The sequence below is a fragment of the Podarcis vaucheri genome (assembly GCF_965113315.1).
Source record: "Podarcis vaucheri genome assembly, chromosome: 14".
NCBI lineage: Eukaryota > Metazoa > Chordata > Lepidosauria > Squamata > Lacertidae > Podarcis > Podarcis vaucheri.
The window spans coordinates 52843656-52864114 of record NC_138752.1 but is presented as its reverse complement, the minus strand read 5'-3'; the positions used below and the strand labels follow the sequence as shown (position 1 = coordinate 52864114).

General features: G+C 40.2%; 1 protein-coding gene across 7 annotated transcripts in view; it reads right to left on the bottom strand.

The window, feature by feature from the left end:
* Positions 1-20459, bottom strand: part of SDK1 (sidekick cell adhesion molecule 1) — a 605542-nt gene that overhangs the window by 452938 nt on the left and 132145 nt on the right. For all 7 annotated transcript variants that reach the window (XM_082199580.1, XM_082199584.1, XM_082199585.1 and 4 more), the window contains 2 exons: positions 20305-20411; positions 12369-12516 (listed from right to left, as the gene is read on the bottom strand). In XM_082199580.1, the coding sequence (XP_082055706.1) occupies positions 12369-12516; positions 20305-20411 (255 nt within the window). The remainder of the gene's footprint in view (positions 1-12368; positions 12517-20304; positions 20412-20459) is intronic.

Genomic DNA, 20459 nt, shown 5'->3' with positions numbered 1-20459 from the left:
GGTGTTGTGGACACTGGTTGTTGATTTAGCTTTTTTGATCTCTTGTCTTGCTGCTACTCAACAAAAGAAATGCTTCTGAAAGTACATAAAGGCAGGCAGGAAAGGCAGAGAGGTCAATGATCATCAAGAGAGATCTATAGAAAAGCTATAAGAGAAGAGGTCATGGCCTGTAGTACTGATATACTTTTTCACACCTTGAAATGTACTAAACTATGTGCTTTTCACTTTAATTACTAAGATCACTGTTAGATATGTGTCCCAAAAGGATCCTTTCTGAACATCCTACTCACACACTGTGGGATATATCAGCCTCATACAACCAACATGCTCAACTCTAAAAAAAAATGCATGACTCCTACCAGGATTAGCTAGGTTGCACCCCCTCACCATGGGAGGAAAGGAATAAACTCTTTGGTTTTTTATTTTCACCACATGAAAGAGGTCTAAGCTGGATGCCCCAAGCTTAGACAGTGTGGCTTAAGCAAACCATATTTGTGTTTCTATACAAATAATTTAGAACCATTTACCTTTTGGGGAACCTAAGCCTGTTTTTTCCTACTGTTGCATAGAAAAAGCCATGAATCTGATCTTTGAAGAGATTGTAAGTAAGAAACTTAGGAGGAGACATTTTAAAGGTCTAGAAGCCTCGATTTCCATGCTTTACTTTGCTACATGTTTTGTGATTTTAAATCACTGCTGGGGCTCTCTCACCAAAGAGTTCTTGCGTCAAAACCTGGATCTTAGATATCCAATGAATTCTCTTTTATAAAATTTTACCATAGCTAGGTTTTTGTTTTGTTTTTCCATTTTAACCAAATTAAAACCAACACACACAGGACTTCTAGGTCAGTGAGCATATGTGTAACATAGGCCCTTTGCATGTTGGAATAGTTATGGCACATCAACATCCATTGCTGGCAACAAGATAAACTTTTATGTCTACACCCAGGGTGGAAATGAGGCAGGTAATGAAGCATTAACAGCCACCCAGCAGTGGAAAGTGTATTTGAAGAGGCCATAACAAACTGAGATGATTTAGGAGGCAGGGTTTGTAAGACTTACTCAAATTAAACCCTAACAATGGGAGGGAAGCTTCATTGTGTTGGCTTTTATATCTATAGCTGTATAGCTCAAGAAGGCAACCTATACAGATCTGGGAGTTTTAATGTATGTATGGATAAATACTGACATTCTAAAAATAAACCTTGCATATTTAAAAGCTTCATTTTCTTTTCTCCCCCACCATAAGCAGCAGTATTATTCAGAAAATGCACCATTGGCTTGGCAATCTCAGAATTTATTGTTCATTAAAAATACATGCTAATTATCACAATTTTAATTAAAGTATTATCTGGTATATGTGAAATGCAATTATGTGCAACTGGCATAAGCTGTAAGGCAGGCTAATATTTGCAGAAAAGTGCAGCACTGGTATTGGTTCAGCAGATGTACAATAAAGTGGTGTTTGTTTTCAAGTGAAAAATGGATAGATAGAACATTAAGCTGAGCCATTGCATAATCAAAGCAAAAACTGCAAGCCCTAGCAGGTGATTTTCAGAGTTTTATTTATTTATTTATTTATTTGCTTCCTTTTCTAGCCATACAAAGGTAACCGACTATAGCTATGATGTTCTAAGTGTTCCATTGCAGTCTTTGCCAATCTATCTTAGCAAGAAAGGGCACAATATGCCTGACAACATTACATGCATGAAAAGATGTTAATAAAGACTTCAACAGAACAATTACAAAGACATATGAGGTTAGGAATTTCCTTGTTTAGGCTCCCCACCAATGGATGAGGTCAACAGCTTTGTATTAGTTCAGCTGTACCAACTCTTGTGAACACTCCTCACATATGCAATATTTTTTGTTTGTGATTATACAAATCTGCCCTGACAAAATTCCAGCAGTGGGAGAGCTGGGAAGCAGGGCTCATTTCATCAGATTTGCTGGAGGCCCAGCTTCACCAGGCACCTCCTGCCCCTCAACTATGCCAGCTGATCATTATAGGAGCAACTGTTTAGAAACTGGTGCCTGAGTTTTGGTTTTGATTTTTGCCTTCCTACCCTGCCCCCTTTCCCTTGTGTGTTGCATCATTTTTTAGATTACAGATAGGTAGCCGTGTTGGTATCTGAAGAAGTGTGCATGCACATGAAAGCTCATACCAAGAACTAACTTAGTTGGTCTTTAAGGTGCTACTGGAAGGAATTTTTTAATTCTTTAGATTGTAAGCCTGGGGGCAGGGACTGTCTTGTTTTGAAGAAACTGAAGCTGCTTGAGCCTTCAGTGATAGAGCTGCATGGTAGTTCTAGCATTTAAACACACAATAATACCTATAATTCACCTGAGAAGATCTAGCCACCTGCATGTGACAGGCTGCTGATATTATTGCACAAGCAAGCTTAACACGACAAGAGAATCTGAAAGTTTGAGGTGTTTCATCTGTGTATTGCAGGAATTATAGGACACCATAAGAGGATGGCACGTGTAAGAGGTATAAGACACTCCCTGTTCTTGGCTGGAAGAGAAAGGAATGCACTTTGATGGAAACAACCTATAGTTAAGTAGAAGCCTGGCACTTTCTAAAACATGTATTCCTGTCTACCATGATAAGCACCTGCAGTGTTTGTTTCCTCAGATTGACACTAGTACATACATACAATTTCCCAAGGGAAAAATTATATACTAATCTCTTTATGAGACAAGATAAAATTAAGATAATTTGCTCTTTCAAATCAAGGTTGTATTGGATTTTGCATGAGCAGCTAGTCTCCTTGCAGATTTGCTACTGCAGAGAAAGCATGGCTTCAAATGTACACCTACCATAAATCTGTAGTTTTATGTTAGGCATCCATACACTGCCTTATCATTTGATGCTCAGGGCAGCTTATGAAAAGCCACAAAAATATAAATAGCCACTTACAAAAGAAGCACGCACTGATATACTGTTGTTGAAACATAGAGACGCATGTGAATCTGCACTGCATAGGTCTTGGTATTTCTGGTAAAGTGCCAAAAGGCAGAGAGCTTTTGAGATAGGTGTTCAGTCAACTATGATAAATGCACAAACAGGCAATATTGTTTTATGCAATTCTAAATTAATTACAATATTACTTTATTTTACACATGCATAGGATGGCTACAGGGTCATGTGCTTTTCAAAGTGTGTGGACAAGTAGCTTGGAGAGGCCCAGCTGACCACATGTATATTTAATTTTTACCCTTCCTGACTAATAAGATCTACCTGCTAGAGACTGGCCAACCCATTGATTTTGGTGCTCAGTGGGTCCCTTGCCCAAAAGGATTCAGCCCATTCCTTCTTAAGTGAGGCCTTAAGATTCTGCTGAGAAATAACAGAAGGCTAGTCTTCATTTATCATTTTTGGAAAACCTTCTTGATCATGTGGCAAATCAGCTTGACAATTGATGGGATCTGCATATTATATATTGCACCAGAGGAAGATCTCTGATGTGACCTTTGCACAGGAAGAAATCTTCTTTAACACAAGAAATAAGTTCCTTTCCTAAGAAAACCTGGTTTAAAATGTTACAAATGGCAAAAGATACATTGTTTCAGTCTTATAAACTTTTTACACTAGTCCCAGTGTGAGCCTTTAAACATCTTTTACTAAAATGTAGCTTTCTAGCTAAAAAAGAATAAAAATATTGTTTCTCCCTCTTTCTTCTACTGCAACACCCAAAGACCAACTGCTACATGCAATTCTTTGTATGTCTGTATAATGCAAGCAGCTTGATTGCATATATAAACATTAGCAAAGACACTCAGGTTGAAGGTCCTTTCATCGTTGTCTTGTGATTCAACTTGTGATCCAAACATAAGACCCAGCCACAAGGTAGCCTACCACAACCTTGGGTCAAAAAACATCAGCTACCTATGGAAAAATATTGGCTACATGCTTGTTCTTTATAGCAATCTGAATACAATACAACGAAAATATAGCAATTTATGTAAAATTAAACATAATTTCAACCCTGCAGAAATCTGGCTACTAGCCTGATTTTTAAGACTGAAACTGCTTGGGCCACTCTTGTGAATGACTAGCACTGGGAGTGGGAGAATTCCTCAAAGATTTTGAGGGTGAGACAGCCAGAGGAAGCCCTGCTGCACATGTCTTGACTTTGCACAGACAGAAACACTAAGTGTGCCCTTGAGGAGCTCCTGCCAACCTAGCAGTTCGAAAGCATGTCAAAATGCAAGTAGCTAAATAGGCACCGCTCTGGCGGGAATGTAAATGGCATTTCCGTGCACTGCTCTGGTTTGCAAGAAGTGGCTTAGTCATGCTGGCCACATGACCTGGACGTTGTACGCCGGCTCCCTTGGCCAGTAAAGCGAGATGAGCGCTGCAACCCCAGAGTCATCCACGACTGGACCTAACACTCAGGGGTTCCTTTACCTTTACCTATGCCAGACAGCACGGGGCAGCCTTTGGACACCCATCATGCAGCTGAAGAAGAAATACAAATGAGGTGATTCTGATGACTTCCTTGTTCTTGCAAAGAAGCCAAGGAGAATGAAATATCTCTGTCACTTTTGATGAGCTACATTTGCTGATAATTTTTGCCCGGCAATCCATAACTTTATTACAGTCATAAGACCCATTCAGGTTAAAATGCAGAGTTAAAATACAGTTTCTCCAGTTTTGTTAATATGGTCAGTTGCCCTTTTCTGTGCAAGGTAATTAGGAAAAACTTGGCCATCTGTTCAGTTATATAAAAGATCTTATCTGATAAAAATGCTTTACTAATCGTTCTTCTGGTTGCCTTAGCAAACTAGTCATAAAGTAAGTTATACATCTCAAATGCTACTGATTATCAAACAATAACTTGAACTGAACTTGTTCTATACCAAAAATAATTCCATTAACTACTAGAAGGCAGATTTTCTTGAAGAAAAAAACTAATAACCAGGCACTTTCTTTCAGATACTGAAGACTGTAAATTAATTTAAATATCAGCACGACTCAAATAAAAAAGCAACCACCTAGTGAGTTTTTTCTGTCTATAAATATAAGGAGTGAAACATATAAGCAAACCCAAAAGATGCTGAAACAACTTAAAGAGCTTAAAATGATAACATGTAATGAAGAGATCAAAATTAGTAAATTGGATTACTACATTCCTGGCACAAGAATGGTAAATCATCCTATCACAGTTGAGCAGGGGTGGCGTCCACAACAGCTGGTGTATCAGAAAATCCTCAAGGAAATCAGCAAGTACCAAATGGATGAAAGCAGTGCAGAATATTTACTGTGGATGGATTTAAGAAGGGAGCAAATCATGCATTCTACTTCTCTATAGACACCTTCTAGATAAAGTCTTAAAAAGATATAACTTCACTTCCGATCTTCAGAGCAGTGATCCAGCAAGCACAAGGGAGCCTTTAGATGAAGCATTTCAAGCACAGCATGCATTAAAGAACTATTTAATAAATATGAGAAATGACTACCAAAGCACTGGGCAGCATAATTAATAAAAAATAATCCAAAGCAGTTTAATGCAAAAGCCAATAAATTAGTTCAGAAGCAGCCTAATATCTATCACTTTACAGTGCACTATGACAATGAAGGTATCTAGATTTCCACAATTTAGAAAAAGTCAAAACAATATTTTGATATTTGTAGAAATACACAACAGGAGAACTCAAAGATAAGCTTTGCTAAGACAGGTATTTATCAAATGCTACTGATAAGCTGTGCTAAGGCAAGTTCACAATCAAAAGTTCAATGTTAACTAACAGGAGCCTGGAGAACAGCCTTAACAGGAAAGAATTAATGTGGAATATCCACTCTTCAGCCAAATTGCCCGGGAGCTGCAAGCCAGTTTGCTCAAGTTTGCTATGCACCACCAATATAAAAGATCAGGATGTCTCAATGAACAAGTAACCTCTTTTCCCATGGAGTACAACTATGCTGACTCCATAATTAGGCAATGTGAGAAACTTGCCACAGTTGGTAGATGATATGGGACAGAGCTAAACTTGTCCTCCTCATTCCATCCCTCAAAACCACAATAATGTGTGCGCTCTCTCTTGAGAATATTCCTTCTTTCGCTGCTAGAGGAACCTGGCTAAATACTGCATGGAGGCTTTTGCTTCCCAGAATAACTGATCTTTCACTGAACCATAGAATTGCAGAGTTGGGAGGGATCATTCCACTGTTGAACAGTTCTCACTGTTCAGAAAGTTCTTTCTGATTGTTCAGTCAGAATCTCCTTTCTTGTACCTTGAATCCATTGGTTCTGGTTCTATCCTTCAGAGCAGGAGAAAACAAGCTTCCTCCAAAGTCCTTGTGACAGTCCTTTAGATATTTGAAGATGTCATCATATTTCCTGGCAGTCTCTTCTTTTCCAGGCTAAACATACGCAACTCCCTCAACTGTTCCTCAAGGCTTGATTTCCAGACTCTTAATCATCTTGGTCACCCTCCTCCTTTTCTTGAATGCTTTTAAGGGTATTGGACAGGGTGTATTGGACAGGGCAGATCCCGAATTTTGGGAGTTCAGAGTTAATGAAGCTGACTCAGTTGATTGTTTGATCAAGGAACACCAATCAGCAAAGCATCTTTCTCCATGAAGCAATAAAGTTGTTTAACTGCATAAGGTTAGATGTGAAATGCTAACGGTCAAAACACCCTAGGGCTGTTAAAATACATTGGAACTTTTCTTTTCTTTTCTTTTTTCTTCATAAGATTTTTGTTAAACCCTTTTCTTTCTTTCTTTTATACATAATTTTTATTAATTTACAACAAAACGAAACATACATAAAATTCTACTTCCTGTTTTCACAGATTACTTTCTTTTTTTGGACTTCCTTCAGCTTCTCCACAAATCATCCGTAGTCATTTTTTACAATACGCATTTCATAATTTATATTGACATTATTTATATCCTTGCATTCCATTTCTCTTTAGACAATACTCCTACGTTTTTCACAGTGCTCTTTTAAACCCCACTAGCGTTATCTGTCCCTCACTTATACTTTCCAGATATTCCACAAATTTTCCCCAGTCCTCAATGAACCTTTGGTCTCTTAAATATCTAATTTTCCCAGTCAATTTATCCAACTCAGCGTAGTCTAACAGTTTCATTCTCCATTCTTCCACTGTCGGTATTTTCTGTTGTTTCCAATTTTGGGCCAGCAGAACTCTTGCTGCAGTCGCTGCATATTGAAACAGTTTGCAATCCTTACTCTTTATCTCCCTTCCTAATATTCCTAACAGAAAGGCTTCGGGGGGTTTTTCCAAATGTATACCTTAAGATTTTCTTCATTTCATTATATACACTTTCCCAGAAGCCTTTTACTTTCTTGCATTCCCACCACATATGGTAGAAAGAACCCTCTTTGTCCCTGCATTTCCAGCATTTATTACAGATTTTATACATTTTTGCCAATTTTGCGGGTGTTATATACCATCTATAAAACATCTTCATTGTGTTCTCCTTTAACGTCATACATGCCATAAATTTTAGGTTTTTTTCCATAGTTTTTCCCAATCTTCAAATTGTATATTAAGTCCAATGTCCCTGGCCCAATGTATCATGACCGACTTAACTTTCTCATCTATCAAATTCCATTCTAGCAGCAAGTTATACATTTTGGATAGAATTTTATAGTCATTATTTATTATTTCAATCTGAAATTTAGAGTCCTTGTCGGCATAGCCTTTGGCCTTAGTGTCTTTCCTGAACATTTCATTTATTTGGAAATAATGTAGCCAATCAAATACATTTTCTTTAACCTGTTCATAAGGTTTCATTTTCCATTTTCCCCCTTCTTTGAATATCAATTGATCATAGGTAATCCAATTGCCTCTCATATTAATCTTCTTAACACTCATAGCTTCTAATGGGGATAGCCAGTGTGGTACTTTAGGTTCTAATAGGCATTTATGCCTTTCCCACACATCATTCAGGGGACCTCTAAAGATGTGGCTTTCAAAACCTTTATGGATTTTCTTCTTATCATACCATAGGTACTCGTGCCACCCAAATCTGTTGTTGAATCCCTCCAAATCTAACAATTATTTGTTAAACCCTTTTCATAGAGGAGGGAGAAAGGTTGTTTTCTGCTGCTCCGGAGAAGCGGACACGGAGCAATGGATCCAAACTACAAGAAAGAAGATTCCACCTAAACATTAGGAAGAACTTCCTGACAGTAAGAGCTGTTCGACAGTGGAATTTGCTGCCAAGGAGTGTGGTGGAGTCTCCTACTTTGGAGGTCTTTAAGCAGAGGCTTGACAACCATATGTCAGGAGTGCTCTGATGGTGTTTCCTGCTTGGCAGGGGGTTGGACTCGATGGCCCTTGTGGTCTCTTCCAACTCTATGATTCTATGATTCATGAAAATACAAGATAAAAGAAACTAAATAAAAACAAAAACAGAGAAAGAAAACACAGAGTCCTCTCTTAAAGGTATTTCTTAACCCTTGTCTCACACAGAAAGTGGTGAGCCCTCCCAGCTTTCACCTGGGAGCTTTCCCTTCTCCCAATCTCTCACCCTGAGAGGTCTTCCTTCCCTTCCTCCCACTCAGGGTCCTTCCATCCATCCATTACCTCCATGTGTGAGTGTAATCATTGGACCCCAGTAATGGCTCAGAGCAGAGGACACCAAAGGAAAAATAAAAGAAGAAGAAAGAAAAGAATGAAAGAAGAAAAGAAAAGATTAAAAGGACTTCTAGTTTTCCGACTGTCAGTTACATAAAAGAAATTATTCAAAATATTCACTCTAGGATAACATCCAACTATTCTACTTTCTGTTGGGCAATATTTTCTCAATCTTCAGACCCAAATCTCTCAAATTCTTTCCCTTTCCTTTTCCTACAAAAAGTCCAAAACAATTAACAATGGTTTTTCTCTAATCAAACACATAAACATTGCCTCCAATAACTTCAATAACCATTCCTTCATATTAAACAATAATAAAAATACAATTGCAAGTAAGACCTATTCATGTTTACCCAGAAGAAACTTTCACTTATTTAAATGGAAGAAAGGAACACACAATGGATGATCCCATTTCTGAAAATGTAAAATCTCATCTTTACTGAACCAGCTTCTAGCCTTAAGCAAAAGATGCAGATTGTTAGGTATAGGACAAGAGTAAAGAAAAACATTGCATTTCTTCTGAGTTTAAGTGATTTACTAGTAAAAAAACACACACATTACAACAGAAGCTAAATTTGGTAGCATTACTGGGATAGAGAAAATGTAGCCTTCAGAAAGTAAAGTCTCACCTTCAGATGGTAGAATGTGACCTTACAGTTTTAAGATCCCACTTTTGAACTGTTTTTAATGTTATTTCTGTAGAGCATTAAAGAGGCTACCCTAGCCACAACCAAAGTGAAAATGGAGCATCTTGGAGTATACAGCATGACTCATCTCTTGAAGAACCAGCCAGAAATGTAGCCAAGGACAAGGTAACAATGAATAGTGTGGTCTGTGTGAGCATGTGTTTTACACATTGTATTTAATGTGCAATGAACTGCTAGCAAAAACAATCCTTGCCAAACACAGCTAAAAAAAAATTGCCAGCTGAATCAATACATTGTTGAACGGTTTTTTTTTTTAAAAAAATGATTATTCATTTTTGAGTTATGAAACTATTTAATTTACAATCCTTAGTATCTGAAATAAATTGCCCAGGGGCTTTTCTTCCCCCTTGAAGAAAACTCCCTTCTTCAGTCACTGCAGTTTCATATATGCAGGATCTCTCTCTTGACTTTTGATGAGGGAAGGAAGGTGAAAACTCATCTCTTCACTGAATCATAATGGTTTTCTATCCTAGCCTAAATAACTGACAGTTCTTAACTTAATGACCCACTTAATGACCCACAAAGAAGAATAAGAAATTGGACTATTTTCTCTACTTATTACAAGTTCAGGGTGTCTCTAGTAGGAACAGAAACCATCTTAAGGTGTCAATAGTAACCATTAGGAAGAATAAGGAGGAATGAACAAAGTTTGCAAAAATATATCCAAAAGAAGAATGATGAGATAATGTGTCAGGAACTATAATGAGATCTCTCTCGACAGATTATTTAAAAAATAAAAAGGAAACTAGTATGTTAATGTTAAACATCAGAATATATAGTTTCTACTTTACAAACTTATCAGTGATAGTAAGGCTACATCCTTACTATCTGAGCATTGGTATATACAAGCCTGGAAAATAACAAAAATAGATATTAAAATGTAAATTAAGTGAGTGGTGTCTATATTTTGATACATTTTAATTCTACATTTATATTTCTGAAGCAACGGAACCCCTAGTAACCCCATCCTGAATTCCACTGCCTTGATATTTAGTCTTTTGTTCTTACAAAGCTGCCCCCATATATTCAATGGCATAACATTTATTAATATACAATTAAAGGTAACCAAATATTCATTGTGTTTAACAAGGAAAGGGTAAAAGCATTACAAAATTAACAAGATAGAATGTTCTCCCTGATTAAAAGTATTTTTAATAATAAATTGTCATTAGTGTCCATGGTACTTTTACAGAGAACAAGAGGGCAGATCCCTGTCCCAAGAAACTCAGTGTCTAAAATTTGATACAGGGCCATCAAAAGATGGAGGAGAGGCAGAGGTGAACAGGGAAACAACATGCAGTAGCTTCAGTAACAAGGAGTTATGTTACAGTATAGATGGGGTTGTGCCAAAGGCTTCAAATAAAAAGTAGGTTTGGGGGAGGGATTTGAAGCAAGAGACATAGTATCCTGCAGGTGTTCCAGGAGGCATTTCCACAGATTATAGGGCAGCAGGAGGAGGAGTCTTTTGAGGCCATCTGCAGGGCCACCTGCACTCATATCAACCTGCCAGAGCCTTACTCTTGGCTTCTGAGGCCCTGCTCTCTGGTCCTTCAGCAAAAATTGTTAGGCTGGTAAGTACCAGAGACAGAGCCTTTCCTGTCATGACCCCATCACTTCTGCAACCTCTTTGCATATGGCCTCCTCTCTGCTGCTTTTTAGGAGAACCCTACAGATTTTTAAAAGAAAGCCAGCCAGCTTAAGTCTATTATTCTCTTCCAATACTGTTTTAGATTAGCTGTGTTTTACATTATAGCTTTATATTTGTGTTATCTTATGCTTTGTTTTAATAAGTTGTGAGGTACCTCAGGGAAGGAACATCCCTGAGAAGCAACATATAACTAATGAAATGAATGACAATTTTTAGGGAGGAGCCAGGAAACTTCTGAGGGGCGAAGCTAATGGCCAGAGACCAGTGCTGGATTAATGTATAAACTAAACAAGCTACAGCTTAGGGCCCCACTCTCTCCCCCCCCCCCCAAATATACATCTTCTAAGTTGTATTTCAGTTCAACAATTACTTTGGTAAAATACATATTTTGTTATGTGCAAATGGCTTTAGATACCTATTAGGTCCATAAATTACCATATAGAATATATTCAACACAAAAAACAGCAACAATTTGTTGTTGACAAAGGACAGCTGGACATATAAAGGGCCCCATTACCTTCAGTAGCTTAGGGCCTCATCAAACCTAAATCCGGCCCTGCCAGAGACATATCATGATATAAGAGTGGAGAGATAAGGAGGGGGGCGGTCATAGAGGGTTTAACGGCAAGAGACAAGGAGGTACAGTCAACTATTACACACACAATCCTCCTATAACATTCCTTGGACAGCTGGATGTAAGTACATTGCTCTTCTGACATTGCTGATCCACTACATACAAAAAGCCTTGATGATCCATTAATTGCTAACTAAATTACATAAGGGAAATGCTGGAGGACTAAAATATGTTTTTAAATACCCTAATTAACAGGAAGGGTAAAGCTCAAGTTAAAATCAGATTGGCATTTTAGATGTGTCAAAATTGAGAACACTGGTACACCTAGAGACAATGCTTAGGTAATCAGAGTACAACTGTTTCACTATGAATGGGTGAAGTGCTAATTAGACCAAAGAGGAAAAAAACACTGTCATTGCAGGGTAAAAGAGTATAAAAGAAAACAAAAACTAATTGCCATTTCATTGTCAAAGAAAAGAGTATCAAGCACAGCAGCACAGTATGCAAAACCCCATTTTATAGGTAAATACCGGAAATCATTGCTAGTCGGATAATTGTGTGCTTTCCTAAAAGCATGCCAAGACAATGGTTAGAAAGAGCAAGGATCAGGCTGCTACAGGAGTAGGCCAAAATATTATTATCACACAAATTATTCTGCTGAAGGGTTTTAAACCCAGTCCTAAAACACCCACATATCTCCACTATACAGATGCATTAGCTTGCTTTATTATCTCCAGACCTTAATTAGGGTGCTTAACGTGTAAGCAGCATTATCAAGTGCAATTAGTCATATTTCAAACAATAATTTACTTTAACTTACATTCTGCTGCTTGGTATAATCTTGTGCCCATCTCTAAACCAAGTCACTTGTGGTCTGGGGTAGCTTGTGATGTGTGGAAAGTTTAGGATTGTGGCTTGCCCTTCAGACACTGTTTTCCTCTGGTCCTCATCCTGGAAATTCCCCATGTCTGCAAAGAGAAGTTACATTAAGAAAACCAGAAGTTTCATCTTACATGAGGCCTCGTTTTTTTAAAAGGGGTCACAGAGAATAATAATTATGTTTTATAGCAGTCATTGGCATTGCCATAATTAAGCAGCAAGAGATAACAACCTTGGGGTAGTGCTGAGGAGTGCAAGTTTGCGGGTGTGTACCGAGGCATGAGGCAAAGCCCAGTGACTCTAGGAGGACACCCAAGAAATGTCTCCGTCAGCACTAAGGCATGCTTGCATTTCCTTGGACAGGCAATTGACTTTTCCCCCCAATTGAAAATTGACACATTTAACAGCAGAAGAGCTTCTAAAATGTAATTTTGCAATATAAAAAAACACTCCTAAGGCGCATGTAAGCAAAACAGCTTTACGTTGCAATTCTATGGTAGCTCGTTCACGGGGATTTTGGGCAAGTAAGGGGTACCGGAATCTTTATTTTAATAGAAATCTATCCCACATCTCCACTACAAGAATGCAATCCAGAAATAAACATTGCCAAAATAAAACATCAGCACTGATCAAACCAACTATACAGAATAAAAGCTAAAAGGAGAAAAAATAATAATAGTGACAATAGTGATAAAAAGTATTGACGTTAATTTTATCATCATTGGTGGATCAGGTGCCTAAGTTTCTGCCATGGGTATCTATTTTCTGTAGTTTTTAAATTCATCTTTTTAAAAAAATGTTTTTGACTTTTCTTTTCTTTTTTCTTTCTTTTTTTTGTTTTTGTTTTGTTGCTCCATTATATCTTGTACACTGCCAGTGACAGACTTGGAGCTATCAAACTTCAGCGCCCTGAGTAAGGCTAGAATTTGGTGCACTCACACACTCAAATACACACCTCTCATGCTCTGTTCTACAGCATTTGGTGCCTCCTACAGTGCAGTGACCAGTGCAAGTACCAGTCATGCCACCCTAAAACCACCTGGACACAGCCTTGAGACATACAGTAGATGTGGAAGGCTATAAATAAATACTAAAATAATGAGAGAGAAAGTGTTAAGCAAGCTTCATCACTTCGAAAGATGGTGTGGCACCACACTACTCCTACTACTACTACTACTAATAATAATAATAATAATAATATCCCAGCCATTTGACTTGAGTTACCCCAGACACTCTGGGAAACTTCCAACAAAATATAAAGGGACATATTGAAACATCAAACTCCCCCCCACACACACCCTGAAACAGGGCAGCTTTCTACGAAAAGTCATTTCATTGTTTAATTCTTTAACATCTGATGGTTGGGTGTTCCACAGGATAGGCACAACTACTGAGAAGGCTCTCTGCCAGGTTCCCTGCAACTTCACTTCTCACAATGAGGGAATCACTGGAAGCCCCTCATAGCTGGACGTCAGTGTCCAGGCTGAATAAGGGGGTGGTGATATTCCGCAAGTATTCTCTCTCTCTCTTTTCCCCCAGTAGACATCCATCTGAAAATGGGGAAATTGAGAGAAAGAACTTAATTGCCAGCTTGGCTCATATATCCTGTTACCATTGGGCTTCTAAGTAAACGGGGAGCTTGCCAGCAGCAACCAAAGCAGTATCCATCACCAATCCAAGCAAATGGAGTGCACAACAAAGGGTCAGGCAAGAGGCAAGGATAGAGCAGTCCATGGGCAGGTACAACATAGACAGGAGATCTGAAGACAGGAACTGAGCAGGTACACAGACATTGTTCTAGCGGCTCTTCCAACCTAGGAGTTTTTGAGTGGAGCTGTTGGAACCACACCCCATCCTCATCTGACTCCCATCAACTCCCTTCCTTCCCATAAACTCCCTCCCTTCCTGAGAGGAGGGTCTTACTCTGAAGAGGCTTTAATTAACGGTGTGATTTTTCTAGGATTAAAATAATTAACTGCATATAGTTCGCAAAGTCTGCATCTTTTGTTTACTGTTGTAATCAGATTACCTACTTAAAAAGAAGTATTGAACCATGCAAGTAGTCCTAATTAACCCTGTTGTTAAATGATCAGTTTAGCTTTCACAATTCAGACATTTTCTAATTAAGAATTGTTTAGCAATTCTTATGTGTCTCTGTCTGCATTAATTTACAACTCAGCTAATTATTTCAGGGGTATAATGATGGTCTGCACCATAAAGGTTGCCTAAGAATGTTGTTGATGTTTTTCCAGGAATGTTATGAATTTAAACTTTGACATGTATAGAAAAATATTTCAAATGTAATTCATTGCAAGCTAGAAGCACGGTGACACACACCTTAATTGCATCCTGTTTGGATTACTGCAACACACTCTATGTGGGGCTGCCATTGAAAAGTGCTCAGAAACTTCAGCTGGTTCAAAGAGCCATTGTTGGCTGGGGCTAGTTATAGGGAACACATGACAACTTCTCCACTGGCCACCAGTCTGTTTCCAGGCACAATTAAAAGTGCTGGCTATGACTTAGGTAAAGGTAAAGGGGCCCCTGACCATTAGGTCCAGTCGTGACCAACTCTGGGGTTGCAGCGCTCATCTCGCTTTATTGGAGCCAGCTTCCAGGTCATGTGGCCAGCATGACTAAGCCACAGAGCAGCGCACGGAAACGCTGTTTACCTTCCTGCTGGAGCGGTACCTATTTATCTACTTGCACTTTGACGTGCTTTCGAACTGCTAGGTTGGCAGGAGCAGGGACCGAGCAACGGGAGCTCACCCCATGGCGGGGATTTGAACCACTGACCTTCTGATGGGCAAGTCCTAGGCTCTGTGGTTTAACCCACAGCACCACCTGTGTCCCTGGCTATGACTTACAAAGCCCCATATGGCTTAGGTCCGGGCTGTCTGAAAGACTCTATTCCCTCATATGAACCCATCCTGCTCTCAGTCCTACCAGGCTTTGGAATTCCCTCCCTAGAGAAGTCAGACTGGCTTCCCCCCTTGCTGTCCTTCCATGAACAGGCCTTGGGGAACTGACTGTTTTTGAGGAGAAACAGATTACCAGTTGCTGGAAGCCACAGGAGGGGGGGGCACTCCTCAGCTTGAGTCCCACTTGCACGTTTCCCACAAGCATCTGGTTGGCCACTGTGAGAACAGGACGCTGGACTAGGAGGGCCATTGGCCAGATCCAGCAAGACTATTATTATGTTCAAAATAAAAAAATTCCTTCCAGTAGCACCTTAAAGACCAACTAAGTTAGTTCTTGGCATGAGCTTTCGTGTGCATGCACACTTCTTCAGATACACTGAAACAGAAGTTGCCAGATCCTTCTATATAGTGAGAAGGTGGGGAGGGGTATTACTCAGAAGGGTGGTGGGAATGGGAGATTGGCAGATAGCTGAGATGAGCCTGTTGACGACTCTTAACGACTGTAATAGGTCTTACAGGAAAAGGCAAGGGGTGAGAAGGTGAGAAATGGCTTAGTCATGTATAATGAGATAAGAATCCAATGTCTTTTATTATTATGTTCTTATATTTAAATGCCTGGAAGGAAGCCTGGGTCATTTCTGGCTGTCCCACTGGGGCTGCTGGTGTGGGTGCACAGTGGTGTCCTCTTGTGCTTTGCCTGCTGTGCTGATGCAGGAGGTGTACTGGGGAGAGAGCATCTCCATTATATATTCATTGACTCTTTCTGTGTGGGTGGCCTGTGGATGTCCCTCCTAGTACAGTGATTGGCTGGTGGGCTGTGGCGGTATTGCCAGGAGAGCTGTGGATGTATCTGCCATTTTTCTCCTGTCTTTATATTTTTTGCTGTGTGCAGCTTTTTCCTCCCCTCCACACTGAGCACAGTATGGCAGGGATTTGCTTGGAACAGCGGCAGTGTCTCTCCAGTCCTGGTGTAATGCGAGTATAAGTTTTCTCTGTCAATTCCCTTATCAGAGGATTTAGCACAACTAGTGCCTACACTGGAAACTGGTTTCCTCTATCATACCCTATGAGAATAATTATATTCTAGGACGATATACAGTGGTACCTCGGGTTAAGAACTCAATTCATTCTGGAGGTCCGTTCTTAACCTGAAACTGTTCTTAACCTGAGGTACCACTTTAGCTAATGTGGCCTCCCACTGCCACCACGCCGCTAACGTGTGATTTCTGTTCTCATCCTGAAGCAAAGTTCTTAACCCAAGGTACTATTTCTGGGTTAGCAGAGTCTGTAACCTGAAGCATCTGTAACCCGAGGTACCACTGTACTGTGTTGGCCTGATTATAAGCCTCACTTTCCCCCCAAATTCCGACTGTGAAAAGGTAAAGTGTGCCTTATATTTGTGACCTTACGGTATGCAGCCAGTGGCATGGGGCAAACAGTGCCAGGAGAGGGGCAAAGTGGCGCCTGCCCCATGAATAGTTCTTCATCCTCTCCCCCAAGGCTGGGAAGGGAGAGAGCGAGGAAAGGGAAAGGCTGCCAGCAACACAGTGTAGCCCCCCCCCCGCCCCCAGAATGCAGCCAGGAGCAGTGAGGAATTGAGTGGCTTATATTCGGATATTTTTTCATTTTTCCTCCCCACCCCCTCCAATTTTAAAGGTGTAGCTTATATTCAGGTACGGCTTATATTCGGGCGAAAACGGTATGATTCCAAAAGTGCTTTTCTAACAAAATGAGCATGCAACTTGTAGCTGTAATGCTCAAAGTATTTATGTGGGTGTTACTGCTTTATATAATATGCTACATTATGTTAAATTACATTATGTACATACTATGTAATGCTTAAGTGAGATGAACATTCACACTTCAGAATGGAGGTGGGGAAGAATTGGGCAATTTGACAGTTCACTCAAGATGTCTTAGAACATGTAGCGTTGTTGTAAGGCCCCCAACGACAGAAGGGTGGGACAGAAATTCTATATAATTCTATATAAATAAATAAAGAATAAACAAATATGGCTAAGATAGCCCCACTATTAGTTTCTGCGCAAATCCAATATTGGTTAAACCTTAAATATTTTACAGTCCCGTTAGCTTTTTTAACCAGTCTGTGTTGCATGATATCTGCAGAACAGGAATTAAATAATGACTAGCTAGAAGAGTGGGTGGCTGCTTGACCAATTCATACAGCATTATACATTATTATTCTTGATGCTAATATTAAACTGCAGGAAAAATAAATTCAGCACATTTTCCCTCATGATACCTATCTTCTCCATTTAATCACTTCCTTGTAAATGGTCATGTCTAATAAAGAATTCCATTCACCCACTTCATCTTCCTGCCATTTATCAAATGACAGCCACTGTTGCTGACCTTCCAGTTAAGTGCCCCGAGGAACAATAATCAAAGTCTCAGACAGAGACGTGTAGAGTATAAACAAACAGTGAAACTTCATCTTACTTGTGATATTTCTACTTGTCTTCTCCACAGGCAGATGATGATATGGAACTGGTGGATAAAATTTTCCACTAACAGAAGAAGTTAACTGAAGATGCCTCAATTCCATGGGAAGCACTCTCCATATTCTCCTCCAGTAATACCAGATCTTGGGACCAGAGCCATCTTTCCCATAGGGGTTAGTGGTTCATTGTGCCAGGGCCTCGGCCTCTCAGGGGCGCCACAGCAAGTGGGGGAGCTGTGCGGCTTTGCCAGCGGCCTCCCCTTTCCCCGCACACCCGCCAGCTGCGCCCCATCAACCATATGGCTGGCAGGCATGCAGCTTCCTTCCCAAGCCTCCGCGGGAGGAGAGCGATCCCCACAGAGGCTTAGGATGGAAGCTGCACCCCACCAACCATATGGCTGGCCGGCACACAGCTTCCCTCCCAAGCCTCTGCGGCAGGGCACAGCTCGCCCCCCACTATCGGTGGTAATTTGTGGGCTCTGGAAGGATATTTGCACCCCGGCGCCGCATCTGCCAAAGACAGCCCTGCTTGGGACATAATTTCTAAACTTACTAACTTACTGATACAGATTAAGTTTTTTAAAAAAAATCCAGTTTCAAAGTTCTCCAATATAGAAAGAAGGACCTTCAGTCAAAAGGCTTAGATGGTGCCTAGAAGGCTGGGCACCTTTGCAAGCGAGGCACAGTGGGAAAATCCTTGGCACCAATGGGTGCATTCCTAAGGTGGTCTGGGGGGGCAGGGCTTGGACCCTCTAAAAGGGACAATCTGCTTTCCCTCCAACCTCTGAGTTTGCAGCAGCTTTCACTCTCCCTCCCTGTCACCCTATTGTTTCAGGGTCACCACTGGGGGGGCCATGTAGGATTTTTCCCCCAATCCTCATTTTGGATTGCAAAAATGCAGATTGGGAAAATTTACTTACTTCATACTCAATAGCAGGACAGAGTGTTTGTTGGTTTGCTGTGTTGTTTAAATAGGTTATTCATCTAGATTTGGGCACTTTGGGCAGTTTAGGTGTGGGAAAAGAAAGTTTGGTTTAGCCTAGTGATGCCCTGTAGTCACCTTTCAGGTTATGGGTCAGCCCCGAGACTCACTTCTTGGACTTTGTGGTTCAGAGGGTGAGATTGGGGCCTCCTTTGAGGCCAAACTCCCTCATCCGCCTGGGGTTCTGAGGTTCAATGGGTGTGTGTGACAAGGTAAGGCCTCCCTTCTCACCTTCAGGTGACTGAGAGGAATAGTTTAGATTGAGGAAACAACACAGGGAAAGGGGGTTTAATACCACTGCTCCAGTCCAACCAGTTTGGGCTGATTTTAAGCTAAGATCCTGCTAGTCTCCATAATGTGAAGTTTGGTCCTGAGTTATAAGGAAACAAGGCAGGAGAGGGCGGGAGACAGCTCCAACACTGGTTGGACTGAAATAATTCAGAAGATGAAGATTATCTTGCAAATGCCCTCCATCTGCAAAATAATCTGAGCCTTGAACAGTATAAACCCCAACTACCCAGTACAGCCTTCAGCAACTGCTCTCTGAAAAGTTGGCTTATCTAGCCAATGAGCTTTTCAGCAGAAGTAGATATAAATGTTTTTGGCCTAATCAGCCAAAAAGGTTGGCCTAAACAGCCCTGCCTAGTGATGCTTAGGTGGGGAAATGAAATGGAGAAAAACCAGAGGAGGAAGGGAAGACAATTTACTTTGTGAGTCACCTTGAATACCCCTTGAATGAGCAGAAAGGTGAAACAGAAATACTGATATAGGGTTTTTTGCTAGAAAATCTTAAAGGAAATCTAACAACTGAATCACAGTTTAGAATATGTACACTAATTTATATCTACAGTCATGTTTTTCAGAGTTCAGATGGAAACTTTTTTAAGTTTGGAGAGAATATTGGCTATAAAAAACCCCAAAGCACTGGCTGATTATGAGATCAGACTCATTTTACAAGGCACATGTCTTGGCATCTATAATTGAGAAAATCAACACTTATGCCCAAGTAAAAGTCAAGTATTTAATCAGAGGTCAAGCTTGGCAGTTTCTACAATCAGAGGTTTGGACATGTCAGCCCTGAATGAGTTGGCTCACGCAGTCTTACTGGAGTAGTTGACTGTCAACCAACCCATTAATTTCCAGTTGAATTTAATTTCTGCTGAATTTAAACCTGACCTCTCTTTTGGGTGCTTTGTATGTGCATTTTTAGCAGCTTCCTAACCTCTTCACATTAAAGGGCGGCTTATCCTTGGTGGTCTTTAGCTTGCCAAACTATAGGCATAACAACTGTCTGCATTGTCAACTGATATATTTGGAAGATGGAATTAATGTCCAGGTAAGCACTCACCTCATACTAAGCATACTCTGTGAGATGAAATGGGGAGAACTTTATTCCTTTCTGAGACAAAGGAACTGGCCTGAGCTAATGGTCAGGAAAATGACTATGACATTGTAATCTGGAAAAATGAGCAAAAATTAGGAAATTTTTGAAATAAATGCCAATCATACATACATGCCACTTGAACTTCTGATTTTCTTTGCAGGAGTGCCCCCATTCTGTTCCTCACAACACACTGATAAAAACCAGCATCAGATCTTTGCAAGGATGGGATAACGTACCTGTAAGACAGAAAGGGATATCACAATTAAAACATGTACTTGGACTTT